At 45.6% G+C, this 16,089-nt stretch overlaps 1 protein-coding gene across 1 annotated transcript in view; it reads right to left on the bottom strand.

Moving 5' to 3' along the window:
- The window catches only part of plekhb2 (pleckstrin homology domain containing, family B (evectins) member 2), a 51,060-nt gene that overhangs the window by 19,298 nt on the left and 15,673 nt on the right, over positions 1 to 16,089 (bottom strand). Inside the window, exon 6 of the mRNA XM_067995514.1 lies at positions 14,668 to 14,760. Coding sequence (XP_067851615.1) covers positions 14,668 to 14,760 — 93 coding nt within the window. The remainder of the gene's footprint in view (positions 1 to 14,667; positions 14,761 to 16,089) is intronic.

Genomic DNA, 16,089 nt, shown 5'->3' on the forward strand with positions numbered 1-16,089 from the left:
CAGGTATTGTTCTGTGATTTATAAATGCGAAGGGTTCGAGGATTTCATTTCCACAACATTCACCTGAGGAAGGAGGAAGCCTCCGAAAGCTTGTGAATTTCAAATAAAATTGTTGGACTATAACTTGGTGTTGTAAAATTGTTTACAATTGTCAACCCCAGTCCATCACCGGCATCTCCACATCGTGAAAATACAAGTCAGAGGAGTTAAGTATCAAACTTCAAAGTTCTCTCATCGGACAACATCTTGAATACTGTGTCCAATTCTGGTCACCAAGAAATAAGAGACATTCAAGCACTGGAGGCAGAGTAGAGGAGAGCTCCTAGGCTGATCCCCAGTCTCAGGAGAATTAGTTATGAGGCTTCTTCAACAGCACCTCCCAAACCCACAACCTCTACCAGGTCGAAGGACAAGGGCAGAAGGCGCATGGGAACACAACCACCAGTCGGAAATTAGCAGTACTAATACTTAGAAAAACAAAAATATCTATCAGCCCACAAGAATTTAAAATGGTCTACTCCAAAGCATGTTTCTTTCGCAATCCAGCAAACTGCCATGGCTTCTTGATATGGTGTTTGTACACACGCCTAGAGGCAGTTCTGCCTTTGTGTTGGAATCGAGGGTAGTCTTCAACATAACAAACTACCCAACGGCCTGTGGAATGCATTTAAGCCTGAGGAACTTCTGAGCACAGAGCTGTCAATCAAGCTGGATCGAAGGAGATTTTTCACACTTGGCCAATTCACTGAAGCCACCTCTTGTTCTTTCTCAACAGGCCGGTAATTATAATCACTACTTTTGTCAGTTGAATACATCGGGATGTACATCAGCCCTATCGCTTTCCCAAGAGGTGTTTACAAGCCTGAAACAAAGCCTTTTGGAAAATAGGAACAGGAACTGGCCATTCAGCCCCTCGAGCCTGTTCCGCCATTCAATTAAAATTAATGTTGATCTGTACCTCAACTCTATTTACCTGCCTTTGTTCCATATCTATTGATACCTTTACCTAATAAAAATCAACTACACCAGTCTTGAAATTTTCAACTGACCCAGCATCCACAGCCTTTTGAGAGGAGGGGGTTCCAGATTTCCATTATCATTTGCTTGAAAAATGCTTCCTGATTTTACTCCTATAAGGTCTAGCTCTAATTTTATTATGCCCCCTTGCTCTGGATTCTCCCACCAGAGGAAATAGTTTCTCTGTATCTACCCTATCAAATCCTTTAATCATTTTAAACACCCTTCAACCTTCTAAATTCAAGGGAATACAAAAGCCAAGTTTATGCAGCCTGTGTAGTTCTCTCTCCATCCTTTCTTAAATAATGGAGTGACATTTGTAATTTTCCAATCCAACAGCACAATTTCTGAATCTAGAGAGCTTTGGAAAGTTATAACTAATGCATCTGCAATTTCCTCACCTATTTCTTTTAATACCTTGGGGTGGAAACTATCAGGTACTGAAGATCTATCTTAAGTCCTTTCATTTTCGCGATTACCATTTTTAAAAAAACTTATATTATATCCACTAAGTTTTTCCCCTTGACTTATTTTTAGGCTCCCATGTACTACTGATAGTTTGTCCTCTTCCTCCCCTGTGAAAACAGATACAAAGTACTCATTTAACAAGTCTGCCATCTGTCTTTAATGGGCCCACATTCCGTTTTACCACTCTCTTTCCCTGAATATATTTGGAAAACTACTCCTGTTAGCTTTGATATTCCATGCAAGTTTTTTTTCATATTGTCTTTTAGCACCTCATTACTTTCTTTGTATCCCTTTGTTAATTTTTAAAGCTCTCCCAATCTGCTGGATTTCCACTTTTCTTTGCATTTGTGTAAGTTTTTTTTTGCTGGATACTGTCACTCACCTCACTGGTTGACCATGATTGTTTAACTATATAAGTGGAGCCTTTACCTTTTAGGGATATGTACCGGTTTTGTATCATACCAAATACTTATTTGAATACTTCCCTTACTCATCACTAAATCCAGTATGGCCTGTTCCTTAGTCGGTTCTAAAAAACATTGGGCTCAATTTTACCACCCGCTATCGGGTGCGTTTCCCGTGGGGGGGGCTCCGAAAATCGGAGAATCCCGGCGCGGTAGCGGAGCCCGCCCCGAACCCGCACACTTCCGGGTTCCCCGCTGACGCGCCGGCGTGCGCGCGCAGCCCCCGCTGGTGGGAATCCCGCAGGCAATTAAAGCCAGCGGGATGCCACTTGACAATATTTAGTTAGGTATTTCAGGTCATTAACTGACCTGATTAAGGGACTATGTGGGATTTTGGAACAAAATGGGTCTGTTCAGCTGCAAGGGTCCATTTGACAGGTGGGGGGGTGGGGGGAGACCCTCACTCATTGCAGGAGGCCACTCTGTCACTTGGGACAACGTTTGGCCCCCACCACCCTCCTCCTGACGGTCAAAGTCACCAACCTGCACACGTACCCCGGGGTCCGGAGACATGTACCTACCTTGCGGACCCCCTCAGATGCACATCTTGCGGATGGGGGCCGCCGTAGCTGCAGTCATGACCTCCTCGGAGGGCGAACAGCATCACCAGCCTCACCAGCCTCGCCATCCACGCCGTCCACCTCTGACACGTGGAGCTCCACAACAGAGTGCTGTGACACATCCACCTGTACAGCAGGAGGGAGGGGCTACTGCAGAGAGAGATGCGTCGCAGAGGGCACTACCCTCGCCACGGGGTCCACAGACCAATGCTCAGCCTCCTGGACCTCTCTGAGCAGCAGTGCACACGGAGGCTCAGAGTCACTCGACATGTAGCCGTCGACATCTGCAGCTTCTTTCATGCCGAGCTGCTCCTGGCTGGCCCGAGCACCATCTTCTTACCTGTCGCTGTCAAAGTCACCACTGCCCTCAACAACTTCTCCTCCGCAGCCTTCCAGGGTGCAACCGGGGACATCGCCAATGTCTCTCAGTCGTCTGCGCAGAAGAGCCCTGCAAATACACCTACACCCACTCTGCAGTGACACAATCGGTGGCATCAGTGGTGGGTCCTCATAGTGATACCCAGGAGCGGGCATTATTGCACAAACCAGACAGGATTCGCGGAGACATGGCAGTAGTGGTGCCAATATAATGTGTGATGTGAGTTGTTTTGAAATTCAATATAAGTAACAACCATGACAAACCCTCAAACACCCTTGTGCATCCCCTTCATGCTCACGACACGTTTGCCTTATGCTGCCTACTGCACATATGTGATGCATGCCCTGTGGCTGCAGTACAGGTTGTGGCAGGTTGAGTGAGGCTGGCCGTGCGAGAGATGCACGAGAGGGTGAGAATGGGATAGAGCCATGAGATTGTATGAGGATTGGGTTGCGTGGTAGTGGCGGGGTGAGTACTGGCGAGGTGAGTAGGTGCAGGTAAGATGAGGATGGGGTTTGAGTGGGTATGAGGGGTGATGTGACAGAGTAGTACTGGCAGTGCCGAAGGAGGTGTGTGGTGGGGGCAGCGCTGTGGCAGACGGAGTGTAGGGGAAAGACTACGTGTACTCACTGTGGCTGACCTACTGAGGTCATTGGAGCGCCTCCTGCACTGTATGCAGGTGGGCGATATGTTGGTGGCGCAGGTGACCCCCTCTGCTACCTCGAGCCAGGCCTTCCTGGTGGTAGAGGCGGGCCGCTTCCTCCCGCCCGCCGGGTGGAAGATCTGTGTCCTCCCCCTCCTCCTCACCCCATCTGATGATACCTGGGGTGAGGCATCATTAAACTGGGAGCAGCCTTCCCCCTGGGCTGCTCCATGCAGTCATCTTTGCTATTGGTTGCAGCATCTGTCAGTGGAGGACTGCCCCTTTAAATAGAGCGCCTCCAGCTGACAAATCTTACTGCGCATGCGCAGCCCGCCCGACGCGCAGATCAGCAGCGGGGAACCCGGAGGAGCAGGTAAGTGGATCCAATTAGTGGTTTGCCTGCTACGATCGCGCGGGAAACCCACTAATCTCACCGGGCGCGTTACCCATGCGCCCGATAGCCCACCCGCCGAGAACCCGCAGCCCTGCTAACATCGGGCCCATTGTTCTAGAAAAGTGTTCCAAACGCATTCTAGAAATTCATTGCCTTTACTACTTGTGCTTTTCTGCTTATCCTGATCTATCTAAGTCTAAAATCTCCCATTATAACCACTTTCTTTTTGTTATGTGCTTCTCTGATCTCCGTATTTACACATCCCCCAGCACATCACTACGATAAGGAGGTCTGTGGGATAGCTCCTATAAGAGACTTGCATCCTTCCCGATTCCTCAACTCTACCCATACTGTTTCCACTAGCTGATAACCCTTACTTAAATCCCTTCTTTCTACTGCAGTAATTGTGTCTTTTATCAATATTGCTACTCCATCTCCTTTCCTAATTTCCCGGTCCTTCCTAAAGATCCTATCGCCTTGTATATTTAGCTTCTGAGAATGCTCAGGTTGTAGCCAGGTCTCTGTAATGGCTACATCATCGTACCCTTTAAGCTGAATTTGTGCTTCTAATCACCTGTTTCATTTCTTATGCTCCATGCATTTTTGTACAGAACTCTTAAATGGGTAACTGTCCCCACCTGCCCGTATGTCTGGTTGGTCTTTTTCCTCACACTTTTTGACTTAGTGTGGATATTCCACTCGCACATCCCCCTAACTGGTTTAAACCTTTCCCTGTTGTCCTATTTCCCTTTCAGCAAACATATGAATGCCTTTCCAGTTTAGGTGATGGCTGTCCCTAGCCCCATCCTTCCAGCCACAGGTTGACAATCCTAACCTTTCTCTCCGTGTCTGATCCAGCGGGTGGCACTGGGAGTAATCCAGAGGTTACTACCCTGGAGACACTGCTCCTTAATCCGGTAACTGGATGGAGTTTCTATCTGGCATGATATGCCCTTCATGTTTGTTATGTTCACCGGCAATGAATTTATTTCCCCTCCCAATACAACATGATATAGAAACATAGAAAAATAGAAAAATTTACGGCACAGAAGGAGGCCATTCGGCCCATTGTGTCTGTGCTGGTCGAAAAAGAGCTACCCAGTCTAATCAGCATTTGGTCGATAGCCTTGTAAGGTTATGGCACTTCAAGTGCATATCTAAGTACTTCTTAAATGTGATGAAGGTTTCTGCCTCTACCACCCTTTCAGGCAGTGAGTTCCAGACCCCCACCACCCTCTGGGTGAAAAACTTTTTCCTCAGCTCCTCTCTAATCCTTCTACCAATTACTTTAAATTTATGCCCCCTGGTAATTGACCTCTCTGTTAATGGAAATAGGTCCTTCCTGTCCACTCTATCTCGGCCCCTCATAATTTTATACACCTCAATTAAATCACCCCTCAGCCTCCTCTGTTCCAAAGAAAACAACCCTAGCCTATCCAATCTTTCCTCATAGCTAAAATTCTCCAGTCCTGGCAACATCCTCGTAAATCTCCTCTGTACCTTCTCTAGTGCAATCACATCTTTCCTGTAATGTGGTGACCAGAAATGTATGCAATACTCAAACTGCAGCCTAACTAATGTTCCAAACAGTTCTAGCATAACCTCCCTGCTCTTATATTCAATGCCTCACCTAATAAAGAAAAGTATCCCATATGCCTTCTTAACCACCTTATCTACCTGTCCTGCTACCTTCAGGGATCTATGGGCATGCATTGCAAGGTCCCTAACTTCCTCTACACCTCTCAGTGTCCTCCCATTTATTGTGTACCAATCCATCTGACCAGTCCATTGATATCTTCCTGCAGTCTACAACTTTCCTCCTCACTATCAACCACATGGCCAATTTTTGTATCATCTGCAAACTTAATAATCATGCCTCCTACATTTAAGTCTAAATCATTAATATATACCACAAAAAAAGCAAGGAACCTAGTACTGAGCCCTGTGGAACCCCACTGGAAAAAGCCTTCCAGTCACAAAAATATCCATTGACCATTACCCTTTGCTTCCTGCCATTGAGCTAATTTTGGATTCACTTTGCCCTTTCCCTCGGATCCCATGGGCTTTTACATTTTCGACCAGTCTGCCATGTGGGACCTTGTCAAAAGCCTTGCTAAAATCCATGTAGACTACATCAAATGCACTACCCTCATCAACCCTCCTTGTTACCTTCTCAAAAAATTCAATTAGGTTAGTCAGACACGACCTTCCCTTAACAAGTCCGTGTTGACAGTCCTTGATTACTCTGTGCCTTTCTAAGTGACAGTTTATAATGTCCCTCAGAATTGATTCCAATAATTTGCCCACCACCAAGGTTAGACTGACTGGCCTATAATTACTAGGTCTATCCTTTTCTCCCTTTTTAAACAATGGTACACCGTTAGCAGTCCTCCAGTACCACGCCTGTAGCCAGGGAGAATTGGAAAAGGTCAGAGCCTGCGCTATTCCCTCCCTTGCTTCTTTTATCAGCCTTGGATACATTTCAATGGGTCTGGTGATTTATCTACTTTCAAAGATGCTAAACCCCTTAATACTTCCCCTCTCAGTATGCTTATCCCATCCAATATTTCACATGCCTCCTCCTCAACTACAATCCCTGCATCGTCCCCCTCCTTTGTGAAGACAGACACAAAGTATTCATTAAGAACCACATCGTCCGCCTCCACACATAGGTTACCTTTTTGGTCTCTGATAGGCCCTACTCTTTCCTTCGTTATCTTCTTGCTTTATGTATTTATAAAACATTTTTGGGTTTTCCTTAATTTCACTTGCCAATATTGTTTCATGCCCCCTCTTTGCTTTCCTAATTTCCTTTTTAATTTCACCCCACACGTTCTATACTCCTCTAGGCTTTCTGCAGTATTGAGATCTCGGTGTCTGACATAAGCTTCCCTTTTTTGCCTTATCTTACCCTGGATGTTCCTAGTCATCCAGGGGGCTCTACATTTGGCAGTCCAGTCTTTTTCATTGTGGGATCATGTTTACGCTGAATCCCTTGAATCTCCCCCATTAATGCCTCCCACTGCTCTGACACTGATTTACCTTCAAGTAGCTGTTTCCAGTCCACTTTTGCTAAATCACTTCTCAGCTTAGTAAAATTGGCCTTTCTCCAATTTAGAACTTTTACTCCTGTCCTATCTTTGTCCTTTTCCATATCTATGCAAAATCTACCTGAATTATGATCACTACCACCAAAATATTCTCCCACTGATACACCTTCCATCTGCCCAGCTTCACTCCCTAAAACTAAATCCAGAACTGGCCCCTCTCTTGTTGCACTTGCCACGTATTGGCTAAAAAAGTTCTCCTGAATGCATTTCAAGAATTCTGCTCTCTCTATACCTTTTACACTGATTGTATCCCCTATTACTGCCCTATTGTTTTTGCACTTCTCAGAAATTTGCCTACACATTTGCTCTTCGATTTCCTTCTGACTGTTTGGGGATCTATAGTACACGCCCAGCAGTGTGACTGCCCCTTTTTTGTTCTTTAGCTCAACCCATATGGCCTCGTTTGATGATCCTTCTAACATATCATCCCCCCTCACAGCCGTAATTGTTTCTTGAGCCAATATTGCCACCACCCCTCCATATCTCGTCTGTAAACCCTGTAACGAGGAACATTGTGCTGCCGCTCCTGCCTGTTTAAGCCTTGCTTCAGTAATAGCTATGATACTGCCACGTGTCTATCTGTGCCCTCAGCTCATCTGCCTTATTCACTATACCCCTTGCATTGAGGTATATACCATTAAGCGGCGCCAAACTTCTTTTTTGTTGTCTATTTTCTAACCTTTGTTTCCTCTGCCTTCCAAATTCACTTACTAATTTTCTGCCTTCCATTTCCAGCTCTGTTTCTCTCCCTCCTGAATTTATGCTCAGGTTCCCATCCTCCTGCCAAGCTAGTTTAAACCCTCCCCAACAGCACTAGCAAATCTCCCCACGAGGATATTAGTCCCGGCCCTATTGAGGTGCAAACCATCTGGTTTGTACAGGTCCCACCTCCTCCAGAACCGGTCCCAATGCCCCAGGAATCTAAAGCCCTCCCTCCTGCACCATCTCTCCAGCCACGCACTCATCTGCACTATCCTCCTATCTCTAAACTCACTAGCGCGCGGCACTGGGAGTAATCCAGAAAGTACTGCCTTTGAGGTGCTTACCTGCTTATTAAAATCTGCCTGCAGGTCCTCATCCTTCTTTCTACCTATGTCATTGGTGCCGATATGGACCACGACCTCTGGCTGTTCACCCTCCCCCCTCAGAATGTTCTGCAGCCACTCAGTGACATCCTTGACCCTGGCACCAGGGAGGTAACGTACCATCCTGGAATCACGTCTGCGGCCGCATAAACGCATATGTTTTCCCCTAACTATTGAATCCCCATATCACTATTGCTCTCCTGACCTTTGATACCTTACTTTTGGCAACAAGTTGTAGTGAGTTGCCTTCCTTTGAAACACTTGCTAACTCCAGACAGTGTTGCGTATTGCTTAAATTCAGGCCCCATGAGCTCTTCAAGTCCAGCAACAGAGCTCCATTTTTAAATTCACAATACTTTTTTAAAATTCATTCATGGGATGTGGGTGTCCCTGGCAAGGCCAGCATTTATTGCCCATCCCTAATGGCCCTTGAGAAGGTGGTGGTGAGCCACCTTCTTGAACCGCTGCAGTCTGTGTGGTGAAGGTTCTCCCACTTGACTTAGCCAATAAACAATTCGATAAATCACAAGCGTTACTTTGAAGTGAGATGGAGCTCTGCTTCTGAACAACCATTGGCCTCAATATCACGGGGGGGGGGGGGGGGGTTGTGAAATGGAGATCACAGTGCCACGTGCTAGTGAGTATAGGAATAGGAGAATAGACAGGATGAATGCGTGGCAGGAGGGATGGTGTAGGAGGGAGGGATTTAGATTCCTGGGACATTGGGATCGGTTCTGGGGAAGGTGGGACCTGTACAAGCGTGACGGGTTACACCCGAGCAGGACCGGGACCAATGTCCTCGCGGGGGTGTTTGCTAGTGCTGTTGGGGAAGGTTTAAACTAGAGTGGCAGGGGGATGGGAACCTGAGCAGGGAGTCAGAAGAGAATAAAGTTGAGAGCAGCAAGAGAGGGGAAGAACCAGGGGAAATCTACAATACAAATAGTACAAACAGTTGTTCAAGAACAAGTGAAAAGGAAAAGCGTAGAGCAGCGGAAAGAAAGTGTACTTTAGGCATGACAGATAAAATAAAAACTAGAAGGCGTAAGGCGATTAACCCAGCATCAAAGCTGTGGCAGGGGGTTGGGAACCTGAGCAGGGAGACAGAGGAAAGCATATCAGGAAGGGACAGAAGGTATGGAGTAAAAGGTAAAGTCTTAAAAAAGGAAAAAGCAGGAACTAATTGTCACAAAACAGATTTGAAAGTTCTTCATCTGAATGCACGTAGCATTCGTAACAAAATGGACGAGTTAATGGCACAAATAACGACATATGGGTATGATCGTGTGGCCATTACAGAAACATGGCTGCAGGGTGACAACGACTGGGAATTAAATATGCCAGGGTATTTAACAATCAGGAAGGACAGGCAGGAAGGAAGGGGAGGTGGGGTGGCTATGTTATTAAGGGAAGGAATCACTGTAATACAGAGAAATGATATTGGGACAAAGGATCAAGATAATGAAACAGTTTGGGTGGAGATAAGGAATAATAAGGGGAAAAAAACACTAGTGGGCGTAGTATATAGGCCTCCTAATAGTTGCAACTCTGCTGGAAGAAGTATTAATCAGGAAATAGTCGGGGCATGTAATAAGGGATCAGCTATAATTATGGGGGATTTTAACTATCATATTAACTGGACAAATCAAATTGGGCAGGGCAGCCTTGAGGAAGAGTTTATTGAGTGTATTAGGGATGGATTTCTTGAGCAGTATGTAACTGATCCTACAAGGGGGCAAGCAACCTTGAACCTAGTCCTGTGTAATGAGCCAGGATTAATTAATAATGTCCGAGTTAAGGATTCCCTTGGAATGAGTGACCATAACATGGTTACATTCCATATCCAATTAGAGGGTGAGAAGGTTGGTTCTCAAACAAGCGTACTGAGCTTGAATAAAGGAGACTATGATGGTATGAGAGCGGAATTGATTAAAGTGGACTGGGAAAATAGATTAAAGGGTAAGACGGTACATGAGCAGTGGTGTTCATTCAAGGAGTTATTTTACAACTTTCAAAAAATATATATTCCACTGAGGAAAAAAGGGTGTAAAAGAAATGACAGCCATCCGTGGCTAAGTAAAGAAATTAAGGATAGTATCCAACTAAAAACAAGGACATATATGGTAGCCAAACTTAGTGGGAGGATAGAAGATTGGGAAGTCTTCAAAAGACAGCAAAAAGTAACTAAAGGATTGATTAAGAAAGGGAAGATAGATTGTGAAAATAAATTAGCAAAAAATATAAAAACAGATAGCAAGAGTTTCTACAGTTATATAAAAAGAAAAAGAGTGGCTAAGGCAAACGTAGGTCCCTTGGAGGATGAGACTGGGAAATTAATGGGGGAAACATGGAGATGGCAAAAATGCTGAACAAATATTTTGTTTCAGTCTTTACGGTAGAGGACACTAAGAATATCCCAACAGTGGACAAACAGGGGGCTCTAGGTGGGGAGGAGCTAAATACGATTAAAATCACTAAGGAATTGGTACTCAGTAAATTAATGGGACTCAAGGCGGATAAATCCCCTGGACCTGATGGCTTACATCCTAGGGTCTTGAGGGAAGTGGCAGTAGGGATTGTGGATGCTTTGGTAATAATTTTCCAAAATTCTCTGGACTCGGCAAAGGTCCCGGAAGATTGGAAAACTGCTAATGTAAACCCTTATTTAAAAAGGGTAGTAGGCAGAAGGCTGGAAATTATAGACCAGTTAGCCTAACATCTGTGATGGGTAAAATTTTGGAATCTATTATTAAGGAGACAGTAGCGGAACATTTGGATATACCTAATTTAATAGGACAAAGTCAGCATGGCTTTACAAAGGGGAAGTCATATCTGACAAATTTGCTTGAGTTCTTTGAGGACATAACGTACAGGGTGGATAAAGGGGAACCAGTGGACATAGTGTATTTAGACTTCCAGAAGGCGCCACATAAAAGATTATTGCTCAAGATAAAGAATCACTGGATTGGGGGCAATATTCTGGCATGGGTGGAGGATTGGTTATCTAACAGGAAGCAGAGAGTTGGGATAAATGGTTCATTCTCGGACTGGCAACCAGTCGCCAGTGGTGTTCCGCAGGGGTCGGTGCTGGGTCCCCAACTCTTTACAATCTATATTAACGATTTGGAGGAGGGGACCGAGTGTAACATATCAGAGTTTGCAGATGATACAAAGATGGAAGGGAAAGTAGAGAGTGAGGAGGACATAAAAAACCTACAAGGGGATATAGACAGGCTGGGTGAGTGGGCGGAGATTTGGCAGATGCAATACAATATTGGAAAATGTGAGGTTATGCACTTTGGCAGGAAAAATCAGAGAGCAAGTTATTATCTTAATGGAGAGAAACTGGAAAGTACTGCAGTACAAAGGGATCTGGGGGTCCTAGTGCAAGAAAATCAAAAAGTTAGTTTGCAGGTGATCAAGAAGGCCAACGGAATGTTGGCTTTTATTGCTAGGGGGATAGAATATAAAAACAGGGAGGTATTGCTGCAGTTATATAAGGTATTGGTGAGACCGCACCTGGAATACTGCATACAGTTTTGGTGTCCATACTTAAGAAAAGACATACTTGCTCTCGAGGCAGTACAAAGAAGGTTCACTCGGTTAATCCCGGGGATGAGGGGGCGGACATATGAGGAGAGGTTGAGTAGATTGGGACTCTACTCATTGGAGTTCAGAAAAATTAGAGGCGATCTTATTGAAACATATAAGATTGTGAAGGGGCTTGATCGGGTGGATGCGGTAAGGATGTTCCCAAGGATGGGTGAAACTAGAACTAGGGGGCATAATCTTAGAATAAGGGGCTGCTCTTTCAAAACTGAGATGAGGAGAAACTTCTTCACTCAGAGGGTAGTAGGTCTGTGGAATTTGCTGCCCCAGGAAGCTGTGGAAGCTACATCATTAAATAAATTTAAAACAGAAATAGACAGTTTCCTAGAAGTAAAGGGAATTAGGGGTTACGGGGAGCGGGCAGGAAATTGGACATGAATTTAGATTAGAGGTTAGGATCAGATCAGCCATGATCTTATTGAATGGCGGAGCAGACTCGAGGGGCCGATTGGCCTACTCCTGCTCCTATTTCTTATGTTCTTAAATCAGCTGGGGTCCCTGCTTCTAATTACTATCCTGTGACCCCGTTGGAAAATGAATGTGTGCAGACCTCAGACGAATGCAGGATTAATCTCAGCTGTGATGCTCCCCATGGTGGAATACCTTGTTGATATTCACCACCTTGGCTCACATAGGATGCCACGTTGTCGAGTGAAACCTGATGCCTGTAGTCAAGTAGGAGTCAAAGCATTGAGGAGTAAGAAAACTGACTAACAAAATTATACTCAGTCACACCATTAAAATGAACACCGACTCAATTGAAAAAAACATAATAGTTTAGAAAGACAGAGAAGAAGAAACATCAAGAGACTTCCTCATTAAAACAAGGTGAGGAAAGTTCAAACCACTTGCTCCTCCTTTTAGAGAAACAGCTGTGTTCTCATCCTATTTTGCTCGGATGCCTATTTGGCAGCTGACAGTTGCCATCTAATGGCTCGAAGCAGAAATGTTCTGGGGAAATTGTTGAGCATTGAGGAGAAAGAACAACCACCTCTGGCAGATCAACTCGTGCCAAAAACTTTACTTCAGATCTGTTCAACTGGACAATTTCATTTTTGATTCCAGTTGAATAATGTACTCAAAAACATGAGCAATTACTTAACACATCAGATATTTATGTATTTTTAACAAGATATAGTCCTCTGGTCAACTTTTATTGTACATTAATACCAGATGCACAAAGGCAATATATTTGATTTCCACCATTAGAAATAGCCAAGTATAGGCACTAAGTATATATTGGCCTAAAGTGAAAATAAAGCAGAGTATAGACAAACAGATGTGTTTTAGCACATTACGTAACGAAAACACACCCCAGCTCAGGTTATAAGAACTTGCTTTTAGGTATCCATCCATCCATCACATATTAAAAATGCAAAGTGGGTCACAACATTCCATCTCAAAATACAATGAAAACTCCTATGTCCAGCATTTGTCAACAGGAAAAACCATTTTAAAAATGTCAACGTTCACTTGCAGCACCTGTTACAACTATGGGAGCACCATAACAAGCATTTGTAATGTCAAAAGATTTGTCAAGTAACATTAGCTCCAAATGGAACTGTACTTTTGCCCTTAAAGTCAGCATGATGTCCAGGCACTCAGCTCCCATGAACAACCCACTGGGTGACAGTGCAGAATAAAGCTTTCTGTAGAGTAGGCGCACAGAATGCAGCCTCGGAAACCTGCAAGCGAACTGAAACAGAGGCAAAACTCAACCGGTGGCCAGGAATCCAGCCCTGGGCTGCTTGATCAGACCCAAACCAAGAATTCCCTATGCACCCCTCCCCCACCCCGGGAGTCAGTGCAACTCCTCATCATGAAGCAGCGAGTTCCTCACCACTGCATCGGAGAGTGTGGAATGTCCCTAACCAGCATCAGTAGTTGCACAATCCCTTTTTCTCCACCATGATTTTGAACAAGGAAGATATGGTGTGGTGAGGAAAGGATAATGAATACACATCCCAGCCGACTGAGACCAGGCTGGCAGCATGGAATAGAAAGGATGGGTCGGGACACCTCTCCTCCCCCTCTACCTCCCACAAGCAGCATGCTCTGGAATGAAAGAAAGAATGGACCGAATTCCTCCATCCCCAAAAACAAACCCTAAATTGGTCAAGAGGAAGAAAGTAAGGTGCATCCTCCCTTCCTACTGTGAAGCCAGTTGATGCCTCGGGAGAGGGAAAAGTAGCAGCCCCTTCATCCCCGCCCCACTCCATCGATCAAAACTGGTGCTGGCCAGCAAAGGGTGGTGATCTCCCCTTCCACTCCCCACACAAGAAAAGGTAGGTTGGTGAGGAAAGGAGGGTGAATCCCAAGCTCCCACCCACTGAGAACAAAATCAAAGGCAAGTCTTATCCTGGGGAGGGGTTGGTCCACCAACACCCCCCACCCAACAAAGAAATTCAGGGTTGGGACAGTGGATAGAACTGACCACCGCTTACTCCTGCATTGGTGAAACTGCAGTTCGACCGACCGTGCTGAGGCAGACTCCCTGCTTTTGCTCCCTTTCCCTTCCAACCCCGCCATCGCTCTCCTTGACTCTCGTTTCTTCCCCTTTAAACCCTCTCCCCATCTTACTCCTACCCACACCCCCCCGCTCCCCCCATCATTCCCTCCCCTGGTCCCCCACCTCTCCAGTTCACCTTCCCCCATTCTCTTCTCCTCCCATTTTCCTCTCTGCTTCCTCCCCTACCCATCTGCCCCCTTCCCTCTCATCCCCCCAACCCTGCCTAGGTCCAATTATCCCCCCCTGCCCTGTAACCTTGCCTGACCTGAATACTGCACTTGGTCTCGACTCCCCATCTGCAATGCCACAGGTGGTCAACTCGTATACTTCAGCAAACAAATAAGAACTGGGCTGAGCATAATCATGTGTGCGAAGCAGAGACGAGCATCCAATGCATAGGGCAATATCAGTTTGTACAGTGAGTGTATTTACCTGCGGTGGTGCTGTGGGATAAGCTGTGTAGGGTGGTGGAGCAGAGCCATAAACAGCATCATCCAAGACAATTTCAGGACCAACAGCAAGGTTCTGTAATGAGTCACATAAATTAAAACAAGGTTTATTCTTAAAATCCTCTAAGAATCTAAAACTCTGTTGATATAACAAATTCTACTACTAGAAATGTATATTAAAAAAAAATCTGTGGTCTGATGATATATCGGGGGTTAAAATGGATAACTCCTGAAAACGGGCGTGACTATCGCGGTGCGCGATTAACCCGTGCCCGTTCAAAGCGTTGCAGGCAGCGTGTTACATTCGTGCTGCCTGCTGTTTTAAACAATTGCTGCGCGCAGCCAGCGTTACCTGCGCTGTTGATTGGCTGCACGCATCAGCACGAGGCCCTGATATCGCGCTCAAGCTTCTTAAAGGCAGCCTGCACCTCTTAAAAGGGAGGTGGTGGGAGTTGTTTCAAAACTGAATCTGTGCTGTGATACTTTGAAGAATGGCTGCGCCTGGGAGACAGCATGCACCAAGGTTCTCTGATGATGCACTGGAAGCTATTGTGCAAGATGTGGAGAGAAGGAGGGGCATCCTGTATTGCAGGGGGGCAGGAGGCCCTCTAGACATAGGCTCAGGAAGCAGTGGAAGGAAGTAGAGGAGGAGATAAATGCTAGGAGCTCCTGCATGATCCCTTTAAATAGCGCAAGCATGCCCTTTAACACCTGTTCAGCTGTGCGAGGTTAAGACAGTGTGTTGGATGGAGTGTAGAGTTCCAAAATAGCAGCAGTCCCTTTAAATCGGTGTTGTACACTGATTCACGTCATAATCTCCCTACTCTACATGCTGCTGGCGATCGTTAGGCATGCGTGCACAAACCCCTTTACCAAGATGGTGCCCTGTGCACTTCTCATCGAAACTGTGTGCACGCATCTCGGACCCCATTTCGAGCCATTCATTTGGCTGCGTAGCTCCTAAAAAACGGGCGCTGAGCGGCCCAATTTCGCCCCCATAACCTTCTATAGGATCCACTTAAAAACCAGTTACTACAGTAAGCACTGAGAGCCACAGACATTCACACGTCATGTACTGTATATTCCATGCATGAAGCCCGTAAAGATGTATTGTACACAAACCATAGTGGAGGACCGAATCATCTAAAGATCACGGCTAGAGTTACCATATAAAATTACTCACACCTTCAATGACCAACAGGTCCCATGTACACACCCCAGAGCTAGCACTAGGTTTTTCTCAGTTTAATACTCATGTCATTTTGTTTTACCTAAGCCGGAGCTACGACTGACCTCAGAGTCCCTGTGCTAGGGAGGGGAAACAGTCCAGGGTTCCTACTTACAAAGTGTAGATGTTGGGAGAGGACAGCGTCATGTTTCGCTGTCATGGTTAGATAACCGGCTG

Source organism: Heptranchias perlo, chromosome 13, assembly GCF_035084215.1.
Source record: "Heptranchias perlo isolate sHepPer1 chromosome 13, sHepPer1.hap1, whole genome shotgun sequence".
NCBI lineage: Eukaryota > Metazoa > Chordata > Chondrichthyes > Hexanchiformes > Hexanchidae > Heptranchias > Heptranchias perlo.